At 39.2% G+C, this 15,973-nt stretch overlaps 1 protein-coding gene across 2 annotated transcripts in view; it reads right to left on the bottom strand.

Annotated features, from left to right (window-relative positions):
• Positions 1–372: 372 nt before the first annotated feature.
• CMTM8 (CKLF like MARVEL transmembrane domain containing 8) overlaps positions 373–15,973 on the bottom strand; it is a 39,396-nt gene continuing 23,795 nt past the window's right edge. Inside the window, exons 2-4 of one of the 2 annotated variants that reach the window (XM_075083308.1) lie at positions 8,138–8,311; positions 3,674–3,790; positions 373–923 (exon numbers count right to left, since the gene is read on the bottom strand). In XM_075083308.1, the coding sequence (XP_074939409.1) occupies positions 840–923; positions 3,674–3,790; positions 8,138–8,311 (375 nt within the window). In that variant the 3' untranslated portion in view covers positions 373–839. The remainder of the gene's footprint in view (positions 924–3,673; positions 3,791–8,137; positions 8,312–15,973) is intronic. The other variant, XM_075083309.1, reaches the window with a different exon arrangement.

Here is a 15,973-nt window from a genome sequence, read left to right as displayed (position 1 = left end):
ATTTTAATTAGGACAGATTAATGGCCTAATCTGAGAAGAAAGAGAAAAACGCAGTCCCCTGAGAAACAATATGTGTTACCTTTAGTAGGTGTTCTGTGATATTCTCAGTAAGTTAAACACTCTGCTCTAAGGGACTGTTGTCTAGACTTATGCCTCGGAGCCTGCTGGATTTGAGAAACCTGTTAAGATAATGTGTTTCAGGTGCAACATTTTTTCAGCGAGCTTCAGACCTACAGTAATAGACTCCAAAAGCAATCTCATGATTGTGAGAAGCTGTTAGAATATGCAGACCGACAGGATCATCAGAATTCTTAGTAGTATATATTCTACTCTGAAAAAGAAATTTAAAAAGCAGCCTTTTACTCCCAGTTTACAAAACATGCACAGTTGGGTCAATTATTTATTTTTAAAGTTTTGGGTGTTTTTTTTCTACACAATGTCACTTTCTATACATCATAATGAGACAGTATCAATCTTAGTTTTGATTTGTAGTATTCAGTATCAAAAGTATACCTGTGACATTTAAAAAGTTACATTTACAAAATTCGCATTGTCTAAGATTTATTAAAGCTTTAGTAATTACATCTATACAATGTCTAGAAAAATACCATGCTAATTTTAAAAGAAGCAGTATGAAATTTTATTATACAGTACAAAGTCAGTGTTAGATGCCTCTAAAGATATTGTATTATAAATAATCATTTTAATCTCGTCTTAAAATATATTGTATCAATTCTAACAGAAATGGTCCAAAAGACCTCATCCCTCTTCCAAGCTTTTGTCAAAGGAGTATAATCCTGAAGATATTTTATACTACAGAATTCATTTTAACAAAATATTTACTGCAAAGTTCGTGATCGCCAAGATATAAAGCTAAAATACGTATTTCCAGCATAGCAGGAGGTAACCACGAAGGCAAAGAACTGTAGAGAGAGAGGGGAAAAATATATTAGGAGAAAAATATTTGAGAGCACTGTCATGTCTCTGTATTAAAAGAAACAGCTATGGGATTTGGAAAAAGGAGAAATAGCAGGCTGACTAAAATGGGACTCTCTTACTTCCTTGTACTTGTGTGGCCATCGCAGCCAACACTGTGTAAGTAAGCTTATGTGTAGAAATACGGGCCCAGAAGCAGACAAAACATGGCATATTTCAACTCAGATCTCCACATTATACTGCCTCAGTAAGGATCTTATTGATGGACTCCACCAATCATATACTCGCTGGTTGTAACATTGATTGCTGGTAAAGACTGAGGGATCAGAGTGAGCTCAAGCTAACGGCTCCTGCACTGCTGCTATGTTCCAGGGATTGCCTCCAGCCCGCCTGTACCTCCGTATGGCACACTCTGCATCAAAATTACTTGTTTACAGAGAAAACCTGTATTCAAATGCAGGCCCAGCCATGTTCTCAAACAGCAGTACCGATTGGGTTACCAGTTCCAGAGGCTCTCTACTGATGGATAAAAAGGTATCCCTCAGTGACAGCAACCACGCTGAGATATCGCTACTTTGTCAGAAACTGATTACAGAATAAGCCTTCTGTAGCAGGCTAGATTTATTTTTGTTTAAAGATTAAAACTACACAGTATCAATGGTGTTGCTTCTGCAGTCCTTGCAGCACACGCACACAGAAACCTAAGAACAGCTGTGAACTATTTCAGCTGTACTGATAAAAGTCCAGTTCAGTGCCAGTGGTTAAGTTCCTGTTAATCACTGCACGTTGTTCAAAACAGACAATGTTCAAAATGGTCTTATGATAAGGCCAGAATGCTTTGTGCTGGTGACTGAACCAAATAAAGCAGATAGGATTAACGCTACTTTTCTTGGAGGTGAGCAGTGATAGGACAAGAGGGATCAAATGCAAGTTACTGGAAGGGAAATTTCAGCTTGATACTGGGGTGGGGGGATCACAATGAGAGTAATCAAACACTCTCAGTGGAAGACAATGGAGGTCCAGAGGAGTTGTGGAATAGCCATCCTTGGAAATACTCAAAACACCAGTGGACAAGGCCCTGGTAGCCTGATACGAGTTAGCCCTGCTTTAAGCAGGGAGAGAACTGGGCCAGATGACCTCTGAAGGTCCCTTCCAGCCTAAAAATATTTTATGATTCTACCAATGTTTCTTGTTTATATACCATCATTGGCCTGGGCAGGCAGTTCAGCTCTGAGAGCAGGGCACTGCTAAGCATGTATACCAACAGTAAATCTAAGCGCTCCAATAGAGGGCACTTGGTGACTCTTATCTAATGTTAAATTTAATCTGTGGCACCAAAAGCTGTAGATGATTATGTAAAACATTATTACAACAGAAAATTGCAGCAATCTTCTTTTCCAATTCCAATTTCCTTCTGAAATAAAAGCTCCATCTAAAATTGTTCTAACAGAGAACGACTGTTGGGGATAGATGATTTGCTAAATTCTCACGAACATCCATCCATGAAACCCTTAATGGGTTTAGAAAGCAAGAATCTACATTTAATAGTTTATTTAGACAGTGCATTAGATAAACACTACTAGGAGGCATTAGAAGAGATTCCAAACATCCCATGAGACAATGAGTATTCATGTATTTTATATAAAACGTGAATCAGCACAGAAGCTTATGTAGCAGCAAGCAAGTTCCTGTCAACAGCAGTGGCTGAGTAACAGATCAATAGTTACAAACTGCCAAGGGGAGAAGACCCTGAACACCGCTGAAGTGACAGGGACGTAGTTATCCAAGTCCCAAGGCAAAAATAGAGCAGGTGTTCAAGTCTCATGGTATGATGGCTGTATACAATAAGCTTCAGACAGAAGACAGGATTTGTGAATAGCCCAGAAAGGACAACTGCAGAAGCATGAACAGTCAGCAAAGGAGCTTAATTCAGAATTACTCTACATGATTGAATTTGACTACTGTTGCTACAACATGCAAAAATTTTTTAAAACTCCCTTTAACTTAAGAGAATACATTCACCTACTCAGAAAGTGACAAGACCAGGAAAAAAATATTATTTTTTCACCCACATTGACTGACTGCTTTGGATTTCCAAATCTAAGTAGTAGAACAGTAATGTCAGACTAATTAACGATTTGCATCCACTTTAAAACACTGGGAAGTTACATGATTTATCAGGTATTGCCCACTCAGCTCAGAAGAAAGATTATCAAAAGTTGAGGAAGTACAGGAAGATCACTGTAGAAACAGCAGTACCACTTCAGGACCTTCCCAAAGGTGCTGTGTAGATGGCTTGGCCCACAAAAAGCTGAACGCACCTTATTCACATACATACAAAGTTAGCTGAATTGGTTTTAACTGCTTTTGAAGTTGTCCAAGTACATTGAAGTGACTTGGTGCTCACTCAGTCTTTTTGTCTGCTCTGATGTGCAGCCTATAACCTCTCCCAGAGAGCTCGTACTAATGGGGGGCAGGACAGGAGAAAAGCAGTGTGATCTTAAAAACATTACAGCCTTTTCTGATGTGACTGTCATCCCCTGGTGGAATTTCTAGTCACCTCCAAAAACTCTGAACTAAGTTACAGCTACCTATAGGTTTCATGCGTGAGCTTCTATACCAGTCTGCAGCTTTCCAAAACCCAGAATACATGCATTTCAACGCACACTTCCAGCAACCCTTCTTTTGATATAACTTCATTGGGCATAGAACGGATTTAAACAAAAAGTGAACTCACTGAAGAAGCTGCCCAGCTGTTGTAATTGTGACTGTCCAGTTCTTTGGTAACTGAAGATGCATCTACAATGGCAGCAATGAGGTACAAAATGAAGGCACTTCCGTTAAAACACAGACCCTGTTGAAAAACGAAACAGCATAAAAAATTAATATGCACATGCATTTGTCACCATTTTCTACTTCAACATTACAAAAGTCTCATCTGAAATAGAACGTACATATGCAATGTACACGAGAAATGTGAATCTCAACTATTTTTACCTTCTTCCAAGTTTCTATCTGTAAGATTAAAATTTAACAACTTATTTGGAAGATTGATAAACATTAAAGTATGTTTTGGACAAACTACTCTCTCCATCACACTAAATCCAGAAAAGTCCAAAAGGAGGTGTACTGTGATTTTCCAAAAGTGAAAATAAGGACAAAGTCTAGTTATCAGAATTAAAGTGTTAGGCAGTAAGAATATGACACTACATGAAGAAAAAAAATAAAAAAAACCCCCAAAACTGCAATTTAATTACATTTCTAATCTACACAAAGATACACTCTAGGCATCAGTAACTCATGGCACACAAAGAATGTTTATAAAGCTTCCAAAACTTTGTTTTCTCCACTTCTGAAGGAGATAAAGAGGGCGTAATTTTTTCAGTCTTATTCTTCCACCTTTCGGTACCTTTCCCTTCTGCCTATTTTTGAGACGAGAAAGAAGCAGATAAAACCAAGAAGGAGAAGAGTCTGAACAGACTACATGTGTCATCAAGACCCATTTGTGGCAGATACTGCATTTTCTCTTCCAAGCAGCAGAGTTAATGTCTCAGGGTACCCATGTTCATTACTAACAAAGAAGCAAAGCAGATAACATTGATCTCACATAACACTAGAGAGAACAATCAAGAACAGAACAGTTTGTTCAGGTTTTGCAAGTGAGAGAGAACAGTACAGGAAGGGAGAACAGAAGTCTAAGAAGGTGAAAGACAGATAGAAAGGTATGAGAGGTTTTTTTAAAGTACGTAGTTTTAATATTTTGTCCTTTACTCACTACTTGGTCGTGGCTATCGGAATATTCATTCTTATTTTTAAAAAACCCCCCAAAACTCCACCCTGCTACTTGTCTAAGCCATATGAATTTGGCCATAAAATATACATTTAGTTCACTGATGCCATGTTTGAGTGGAATACCCGTGACATGCTTTGGACCCAGTTACAACTGCAGGAATTGGTAACAATTTAGACCAGCTCCTAATGTTGTACATGATCTGCTCCCTTTGGCTTCTGGCCCCATTTTTGCACTCCAGAGTGTCATACAAATATCATAACCGTTAACTGTATTGCCCCAGTTGTCTCTAAATATTGTCATACAGGTACAGTTCCAACTTATTAACTTCCATGGTGTGACCCAGTGGATGCTACGAATATATGCCAATTATATTACTATTGAATTCACTGATCACCAACTCCAGCAGAATCTAAAAAGAGCTGCAGCCCAAGAAAAGAAGTTCAGAAGGTAGCGACAACAGCTGTATCCACATCAGCAATCCCCTCAGCGCACCAAAGCGTCGATGAACAGCTTGAAGTGATTGGTACAGAAGCTCCTCGCATCCATCCTCAGGACATTTTGTTCTGGCAGAGTTAATTCAGACTCGGTGAAGCCTGGCCCACTGTTGCACGCTCATGTGACACATAGGGTTCAAAACTTCCTGAAGGGAAGCCGTTCCCCAAACATGCACTCTCTCAACTGCAGGCCCCTCCAGAGAGCAGCATGCTGTGCAGCCATCTGTCAACATGTCAGTCTTCAGGTCACTGCTGCCCATATGAGACTTCCCATGCAAAAAGCCTTCTTAGAGTTTTCAGAGCAGGCTGAAGGGCATGCACGTCCTCCTCTGGTTCCCAAGTCCTTGCAACTTCAGGGCATTTGGAAAAGAGCCACTTAGTCACCTTTCCACAGGGAACCATAGGCAGCGCCTCAGCACTCAGATGGAGTCCAAGGCCTGGCACTTGAGGTTATAAATGAGTGGAGTTTATCTCATCTATATCAATTGATCTAATAAAAGGTATTATCTCTATCCACAGATCTCACCTCCCTTGTTTTATCTGGGCATTACAGTAATAAAATAGCAAACTGTCAATTTTAGGATAAGATGCCAACAATTGCCAGGTTCAGGTGAACTTTTGTAACGCACAGATTTTCAACTCAAACAAAATTTGATTGCCTAGACTATTTGTTGTTGTTATTTTTAGATTTTCCGTTCCAAAAAGACTCAATTACGCTGGAAAGCTACAAATCCCTGCAATATCTTGTCACGTAGAAAAGAAAAAAGCACATAATTTTTGAGAAGTGCTGCTCTGGGAAATAACACTGTTGGGGAAAATGGAATGCAATGCAAGCTGATTGGGCCTTTACTGCCAATATATTACTCAAACCAAATGGTTCATGCTAAATTACCATCTGCTTCTTAAATTCAAATTTACCAGATTTTAAAAGCTTCCACTGATTGTTTTAGCAAAGAACTTGCACTATTAAGGAGAGTCAGTTTTGAAGCACGTCCTTTGGGTTAATTTGCAGTAAAAGTAACTGCATCTTAAGCAATTTGGTAACATGCTTAACCTGCAAAAAGTGAATTTATGACAGAGAAGTCCAGATATGTAATTTTGGATACTGCATACAATAGGCATAGTTCGAGCTAACTGTTGCCTAAGGAGGCAGAGCAATAACTAGCAGAGTCTGAAATTCAGGATACTTCAGAGAATAGGGGGAAGGTGAGAATAAACTCACTCACTCAAAAAGGTGTGCGTCATGGTCTCTTGAATGAAGACATTAACAACATCTCCCTGAAAAGAGACCCAACGTTCCTCTTAGCCAGCCAGGAGTGGCAGAGGTCCAATTAAAGGCTGTTCCCAACAGCTCTTTTAATACCTAAGGGCAAAACAAGCTGGAGTGCAAGCACCTTTTATTTATTTTGCATTAATTTCTCTTCATATTACCCTTTACTGTAAAAGCAGACTACCTTTTGGACCTACATTTATGTGATCATATCTACAATATTTGTAACTCAGAGCAAGAAATACACTCAGTATGAAGTAGAAAGAAATCAAATACTCCAGCTTATCTACCACATAGATCAGGGACAACTCATTTATGTGCAGCTGTTGTCTGATAATAGCATTAAACTGATGAAAGGGGGGTAATGACTAAAGCTGTATCCAAATGGATACAAAGATGCTTTCCCTCTGAATGTGCTTTACTTACATCTAATGCAATGGGAAAAAATCCCCACACCTTTAAATGTACCCAGAGACATTACTGCTGTAATTGAAATAATCCAACATTTCTATAGCATTGTTATAGCCTTAATGGTAATTGCTGGTCATGAAACTTGAAAACAGAGAAGCTATCTGAATATAATCCTGGTTGTTCTTATTAGTAATTGCTATAGCTGGCTATTTATTACAGCAGCAAATGGGAAGACGAAAAGAAGAGTGTATTCAATTTTAGTCACATACAAAATATAGCTGATAACAAGGTGCTCGCAACACAGAAGCCAAATATATTTCATCATAAAAATAACAGAATTCTAGTCAATAATCTTTAGCTAGTTAAAAAAAAAACAACAAACAAGGAACAGTATCTCACTGTATTGGATAAATGCAAAGCTGAAATTTATAATAATTCTTGGATGGGTCACAAATAGCCAGTTGGCTGAGATGACAATGACTTTTACGATCTATTACCCTGAACACCATCCTGTTATGAAAGTCATGTAAAAATATACTGTTGAGACGTACAGCTAGCCAGGTTTGTTCAAACTACAAAAACTGGATCTGAATTTTAAGTGCCTATGAATTTTTTCTGTAATTACATTTGCTGTTTATCTGATTTGCATTAAGTCTCGAGCTAAAAGCAAAGGATTACATAGCACATATTTTACATATCCCTAACACTAATTTTCAGCACCATTTTCACAGTAGGCCAAATATGGATTGTCAGACTGTTGTTACCTCTGAACCACCTTTGCTTTTACTTTAGTAGAGGAAGACTCATGTTTTAAGAGCCAGGATCCCACTTCCAATTCATGGTATTGATTCAAGTAGGGATTTCTGCTGTTTAAGCCATATGGCCAGGTCTGTTAGCTCAGAGGCAGTAACAGACTCATTCTTCATGGGATGTAATCACTATAGGGAGAAAAAGAGGCCACTGTGCATAAGTATCAGTCACACGCACATTATTAAAAATCAAGTCACTGCATCAACCACTGAACAAAATGGTGAAACATCACAGGAAAAGCATTTTAGAAGTGTCTGGGTAGTATAAAGGTTAAACACTGCAGGTATGCAGCCACACAGTAACTAGGGAAAAATCTGCAAAAAGCACAACTACAGTTGGTTAACTACACCCATAAAATGCATCGATATTTTATTCTCTTCATAATCCAGCAAACCTGAAACAACAAAGAGCGGGTGTATTTACCACCGTGGTCCATGGCACCTGGGGGATCCTGGTGTAGGTCATTGTCATGTAGATGATCAGAAAGAAGACAGTGAGAACCCAGTAAAACACGGCTACAAACATCACCCAGCCAAAGGCTGGATATAGAAAGTACTCTGTTCCAGCAATCAGGGTCCACACCAGCAGTCCCAATACCTGCAAACGTTATGGAGAAGAAAACAAACTGTTACACAATCTTAGACCTCATACATTTGTTCTAGGTCAAGGAACGACCCCACTGCCCTCCACATAAACATTTGATGAGCTGAGTTGTGATGCTACACTGACAGACTAATAATCTAACAAAAAGAACAACACATAAAACTGGTTTTGATCTGTCAGGGTGTCACAAAGGGAAAAGAGAATGAGGCATCTTGGTGCTGATTTAGCTCACCTTTAACTATTACGGAGCCATACTTGCAGTGGTTTTACAGCTAGCTCTCAAACGGATTACTTATTATAGCCTGCTAGCTTATGTGCATGAAGGTAAAAACTTGTTTTGCAGTCAGTGAAGTCACTTCAGAAACAGAAGCCTGTGAAGGACAACTGGGATCTTCAGGTCCCATCTGCCACAGTCACAGGTAACTGAGTAGCTGGGGTCTAGCTCAAAATGGTCCACACCTGCTCTGTGGACTGGCAGGCACCCTAGACACGAAACAACTCCTATGACCTTATTAGAAAAGGTAGTAGTAAAATATCAAGAGCCACCACCACTGTAAAGGCTGCTGGACCAGAGCAGGTCAGGTTGGGAATGTCATTATATTCCACAGATCTTAAAACATCTCCCAGGTGACCTGACCCTAAGTAGTAGACAAGAACTCACACTCAAGCAAAGTCCTTAAAGCAAACCAGTCTGGAGAAAAAAAAACTCCCTCCTCATCCTGAATCTGGCAATCTGTTCACATCTAAGACACCGAGAAATACATGAACCAGAGATTTTAACATGTTCTCTCCAGTTTTCTCTAGTGTTAAGTGATCTCCAATGCATTAAGAGGAATGGGGAGCAAACAAATGCCATATGTCATATGCCACAGGAAGAAAAGTTGTGTGTTTTGCAAGTTGTCCAGCAATTAGAAAAGTCTTAACTATAAAAAGAACAGGATATTTTATACTTAAAAGAAACCCCCAAAAAACCAAACCCCACTGCACACACTTTACTGGAGTCAGATGCAGGAACTAAAAATTCTTATATTTGAAGCAAGGCTCATCTCTTTCTGCTGTCTGGACTATGGTGAAACTGTCTAGCAGTAAGAAATGGAAGGAAGACAAAATTAAAGCAAATAGTAAAACATTTAACAGACAACAGCTATAGCTAGACAACCTAGAGAACCTTCTACCCCAATACTCTCCAGCAGTGGTTAATAACAGATGTCTGAAGATATATTAAGAATAGACCATGCAATAGTAATATTTCCTTGGACCACCCTCCTCAGCTCTCAGGAATGTGCAATGGAGGGACTTCCTGAGCCTACAATGGTATCTTTGTAAACAATAGCCCCTGACAGAAGATGCCGGTTTTGCTATAGCTTCATTTGCACAAGACTAATCCTATTCCTGTGCAAGTTGTTGGCCATGGTCCTGTTTACTTTTCTATAGCAGAATTGAACACGTAAACATCAATGATAAATCTCTAAACTTTATATACAAGACAAAACTATACTGTTAAACAAAAGTTGATCGCAATCAGTCCTGCTAACTTTCAACAGCTACCTGGTATCTGTTTATTTTGTCTTCAGTTCATCCTCCAAATTGCCAGCCAAGCTTAATTCAGCTCTCAGTTTGTTGCCTTTTGTGTTCACAGGATATTCCTGTATATTATTTGTACATTCATCCACATCTGCACCATGAACACATAGAAGCACTGTGCAGCTGTCTGTTCCAACTTTTTTGGTTTTGGTCTTGTAACAGAGGAGGCACATAATGGTCTTTGAGAGCATTTTTTACACCGTTTTCACCGACTCAGCAATTTCTCTTTAACAGAAATCCCTACAACTTGCTCGGACTGAGATAAAAATTACTACTTTCCGTGGCTTACCAGGAGAGGGCAGCATTGCCTCACAAGAACAGTTCAAACAGCATTAACTGCGGAGTTTAAAATATACACTATTCTTCAATGCAAAGTTATCGCTTCAGCAATGCTTCCCATAGTTCATTTTAATTCTAGTTCCAACATTTTGCTAATAGCAGCAATTCAGTTAATAAAGCCTCAAATTGCACGAACTACCTGTGATTAGATTAAAAACCAACTCAATTTTAATGTAACAACTGCTTTAAGATTAAACACTCTTGATAGACCGTTTAGCTAATAAAATACCTTTTTCTTAGGATACAAAGTTGCTTTTCATTGTGCCCATCCACTGTAATCCAAGTTTAAATTCATCATCCAAAAATTATACCAATTAATAATCAGTCTCATGCTTGATAAATAATTATTAAAGACAGATTTCTCCTAGATCTGAATACCTAGTAAAATACTAAGAACAGAAATTTTGGAGATGAGACAAAGAAAACAAAGAAATTAAACATCATTGAACATCATAACCTACCAACAATTGTGTTGGCTTTTAAAAAGATTTTAAAAGTAGAAGTAGGCTTTTTCATAAAAAGTGCAAGACTCTGGAAAATGCTTAATACTAAATTTAACACAAATAGGATTGATAAGTACACACTTCATCTTATATAATGGATTATTTCTAGAAAGAGTGAAAACTTCACAAGCAGCAAATTATTAAAAAGGAAAATTTTGAGGTTACATGAGACCACTAATCTTACGTTACCACACAATGAAGCTGGCAAGGCATGAACTAGAGCACTGGTATTCTCATTGGTCGCTGGTTTTTCCAGTAGTATTCTAACCTGGTGACTATCACCTGGTTGTTATCACCCCTCTTTAGAGATCATTTTAATATTTAAGCGGCTGTACATCTCACATGTATTCCAAAGAACTGCTTTTAATGCATGTTTTTAGCTAGCCCAAATCCATGGCAGAACAATTTGTCTAAGCAATTGAGATGCACAACGCATGTGAGAGATTTATATTCTTAACCAGTTCTTGGTTCACATGCATCGTAACTTTGATGGGTTGCATATTAGAGCGCATCTGACATTTTCACTTAGATCCAGATACTCTTACTGCATATTACTGGAGCTGAAAAGGTCAGATCAGCTCATGGTCAACAATTCTCTCTGTGTGTAGTTAAATGATACGGCAAATGGTTTTATTGCATATGTAAACATATGCACACTGGCCATCGGCATCTACAAAATACCTAAGGAGTCAAAGGAACATAGACATCTGATGAGTCTTTCGTGATTCGTTTCTCTTCTCAGCACGTTAAATAGTGAGATAGCTTCTGGGGTGTTAAAAACCTGTCTCGTAATATTCTGACTGTCCCTTACATTACATGTTTGCTGTTCAACAGATCAGTACAAACTGGATGACACTTGTGCATCTGCTGGAGCATAGAATGCCGCTTTCCCTGCTGATTTGATAACAAACCTCCCCACTGGGAATAACTGGACTATATGCAAATGCCATCTCAATGAGCATCTAGCATAACGAATCTGGCGAGTGAGCGATAGGTATGTAATACCGTAAAGCAAAGACCAGCAACTGCAATACCTGGAGAGTGCCCACAGTAATTCAGCGTGCACAGACAGTACGCAGCTACCTTCGCTGCTTCAGATCAGCTGAAAGACAAGGGAGAAAGCTCCGCTCAGTAACTGGGAAAGGCCTGTATCTCATTATAACCAAGTAGGCTGGAGTGTATTAGTAATAGCTAAGTATTTGATTTTAATATATGACGAAGTCAGAATATGCTTATTTAGAATTACAGGAATGTACTATAATCCTGTCAAAAATGACTCTGAGAAAGGGAGGGAAAAGCATCAGGAAGACCAAAGAAAATAATGCATGTGGTAGTCGATGAGAGGGGATGCTGGGCCCTAAGACTATAAGGGCTCCACCAAGTGGGTCCAGTTTTTCAAGTCAGATGGGAGATAGGGATTTCATTTGTCAGTACATGATAAAGGCAAGCAGTTTTCCCTTGTTTATTGCAGTCTCTGATTTCACCTCAGACATCTATTTTGTGGTCGTTTGGCTGCTGCTTGATCAGGTACCTCCATTACTAGAACACATTAAGATGTCAAATGTACTAATGCATACTTCAGCAGTTGGCAGATACCATAAAAAGGAAATAACTTTGTCACAGAGTCCAATATTATTGAGTGTGCAGGTTTAAAATTAGATGCTTAATTGCATATTCAAACCCTTAAATAAGTGCCATAATTTTTCAACAGTACCGAGAACCTTAAAACTATCGGACTATTTTGTCACTTTATTTAAAAAAAAAAAAAAAAAAAAAAAAAAAGGTTTTGGTGCCTAGCAGATGAGACACGTCTTATGTTGCTGGTACAAGTCAGCAGTTATGAAAGCAGGTGCAAGCTTGCATCTGTGTCCAGTTTTGCTTTTTGAAGCAGCTTAAAAACTGCAGAACTGGATTTGTACTTGCAAACTGTATCTAAAAAGCCTATGATGTAGTGACTCCTCTCCAGTGACGCTAGCGTTACAAATTCTGCAGCATTCATCTTGACTGGTTAACTCAGCAACACGATTAAAAATGTTTATGCATACCTTTCAAAAGTAAGAAGAAGTCTCATTGTGCCAGAACTGACAGGGAGAAAGACTATTTGGCATGTTTGCCTGAAGCTTTTCCTATTCTTTATCCTAGGGATGCTTCCTAGGACCATTTCAGTTCTCTGTATGCGTAAGTATTTTAGGATTTATACAGGCTTGCCACTGGCACAGATGGAAATGATGGTAGAAGGAGACTAGAAGAGTTGTGCATTTGCAACAACAGTTATCTCCTGTATTCAAGACACCTAAACATGGACAGAATCCAGCAAGCACAAAGCGAGACATCTAGCCTCTCCTTCCCAAGAAAGGAGATTTACGACTAGAAGAAAAAGAGACCACTCTAAATTATTGCACATCAGTATTTCACCACTAAATCATGAGTTAGGAGCTACCTCAGCAACAGTGCAAGCAGCCGATGAGTGTGTCAGCTTCCTCCCTTTTCTCCCCTTGGATACTCTCTGCAGGCAAAAAAAACCCAAGGAGCCTGCTGTGGGCAGGGAGAACATGAACATTTCTCATGCCTGCTCCCTAGTTTCTTATCTCACCTTTCATGGCCCTTCAGAAGACAAGGCTGGAGATGCTTTTCCTCAGGCACTAAGAGGGTAAGCAAGGATTCCAAAGGGCAGGCAGACCTGCAGTTCAGCACCATAGGGGCTCCCTTTATTTGATGATGATTAGTCAACCACCCCTTGGGTGTTTGTAAGCCTTTGGTAAAATTAACAAATATCCTTCCAAACCTGTCATGACGCAGATCACACACCAAAATGCACTATCTTATACTGTGAATCAGAATATCCAGGGTGGTGCCGTTTAAACAGGAAAAAAAAGAGGGGGGGAAAGGGCATTCCTCCTTTATTGTTCCTGTAAGACATGCCCAGGACAGTCAGTCGTAAGGACAGACAAACTTAATTGTCTTATATTTGACAGTTACAGAATTTTTTTTTCTTCCAGCTATGGCTAAATGGAATAAATATTTGCACTGCACTTAAATGTCTTTAAATAGGATTTGTGCTCTCATACATGATCTATAAAGTGACGTACAACAATTCCACAATTTCACCTTCTGGCACTAGAGGGAGTACAATTATAACTTTTTTTTTTAATTTTTTTTTTTATTTTTGGTAAGAAAAATGCTTTGAAGGGGGCACTTAAAGCCAGGCTTTAGATACCCTGCAGAAACATCAAAGGGGCAATCTGCACACAGTGCCAAACCTCTGCAGACTGAAAGGGAATGCTCGAAGTAAGCAATCTATATACAGAAATCTTTCACAAAGGTTATGCTAAGTTAGAGCGTCTGCGTAAAGCAACTTTGATAGGTTCACTTCCATACTGAGTACAACAGCCACATCATATGCAGATTTATCCACAAACTACTCAAAATAAGCATCATTTATTTGTTTTACTTAAAAAACAAACAATAACAAAATCCCAAACAAACCCCAACAAACGCAAAATAAAAATCCCAACACCACAAAACTCTTCCCCGCTATTTAGAAAATTTTATTTTAATGTCCATGGAGGAAAAACACCTAAGAAAAAATACAGTGAAAGCCTATAAGTACTGGATAAATCAACCAAATATCAATCCAGACTAAAATACAAAATAGAAAAATCTTGTTTGTGCTGCAGTCTGAGAAAAGGTGATAAACATGTTTTAAAACTTAGCTTTTAAAACCGGAATGATTCAAATAAATAAGATTTCTATTAACACTGAGTAAAGATACAAAGACAAGGAAATGCAAAAACATCTTTCAGCTACATTTTTTAGAGATAGAAGATCCTTGCTTAAATGTCTTTGAAATTTCAAGGACCATACGAATGTGCTCTGTAATAATCTAATTAATACATTGCCTTAGCCCACTGCTGCTCTTTCCCAGTCTCAAAGACTTTTTTAGCACAAAAATTACAGTGACTTGACATCAGCCCATCACTTCTGTCCCCCTCCTCATTACCGACAACACAGTATACAACTTTTCCTCCATAAGCATTCGGTGCCATCAGCAGTTGGAAGCATTCATTTTGCTAACAGCTCCTTGGATAGTTCTTTGGTGGAGGAAAGCTTTGTGATTCACCCAGACTGTCTTCTGGTGAGACAGTCCTGCAGAAGAGAACTCGGGCTCTACATACACGCAGGAAAAAAAAATCCTTTGAATTCTGCATGGTTTTGCAGGTTGTACACCGAATAAAAGAAAAGGGTAGTGTTTTTGCTGAGGCTTCTTAGGACTTTGCCTTCCCAGCAAAATTTAAAAATCCACAGCACTTGCAGAAACATGCCAGTGGTCATAATGGACATACCAATGAAATATTTTATCATTTATACAGTGTCTAGCTGAGTAGCAGCTACAGATCTCAAGTGCCTCCTACCTTTGAAAACGTAAATTCAGTCTCTTCTACTTTCACAGAACTTCTAAAAATTGTCTGAATACCTTTTAATTTATTTTCAAGCAACCAGTTTCAGCGTTCAATCTCCCCACAGGTCTTCAAACTTCTGTCTTGCTCTTGGCTCTGTGGCAGCACCAGCAAGCACCCCTCACTACAGACCAAACGTGAGGGCTTGAAATACTAGTAATACTAACCATCCCTTGAGAGAACCCTCCTACAGAGTTATTTTTTAGGATAGATTTCCTAAGAAAGCAAGCTACTGGAAGCAGCACATGCCAAAATATGCTCCAGAAGTATGTCTTCACTAAAGACTGAATTCTTTTACTCAAGAGTTTAGTCCAAATCCTATTACAAGCCACACAGAAAAACCTCTTGACCCAGGCTTGAAATGGGTCAAGGCCTGCTGGCAGACATTTCATTCAATAGGGAGAACGCTTATTCCGGAGTGAGAAATCAGACTGAGCCCTTCAACAGGTGACGGACCGACCTCCAGTGCCTTTCCCACAACTCCACAGAGCAGGGAAGTCCTCCCACACCTTCCCCAATTCCCCAGAAAAGAGTCCAAGAGCGCCTTCACCTAAAAAACTGAGGGCCAGACCTCCCCACACCTGAGCCACTAAAGAAGGGCTAGTCCTGATGTTCAGACTGTGATGCTCATTATCCAGGTCAGCCATGCAGTGAGGATGTACTCAGCTGGCTGCAGCATGCATAAATAAGGGTATCGGCTTGCACTTATAAAAGGATTCACACTGAGAGGCAGAACGAGCTTGCAGGAGTGCCCAAGAAACTGGAGTCTCATT

This window comes from Phalacrocorax aristotelis, chromosome 2 (genome assembly GCF_949628215.1).
Source record: "Phalacrocorax aristotelis chromosome 2, bGulAri2.1, whole genome shotgun sequence".
NCBI classification, from domain to species: domain Eukaryota; kingdom Metazoa; phylum Chordata; class Aves; order Suliformes; family Phalacrocoracidae; genus Phalacrocorax; species Phalacrocorax aristotelis.
This window is presented reverse-complemented; position numbering and strand designations above follow the sequence as displayed.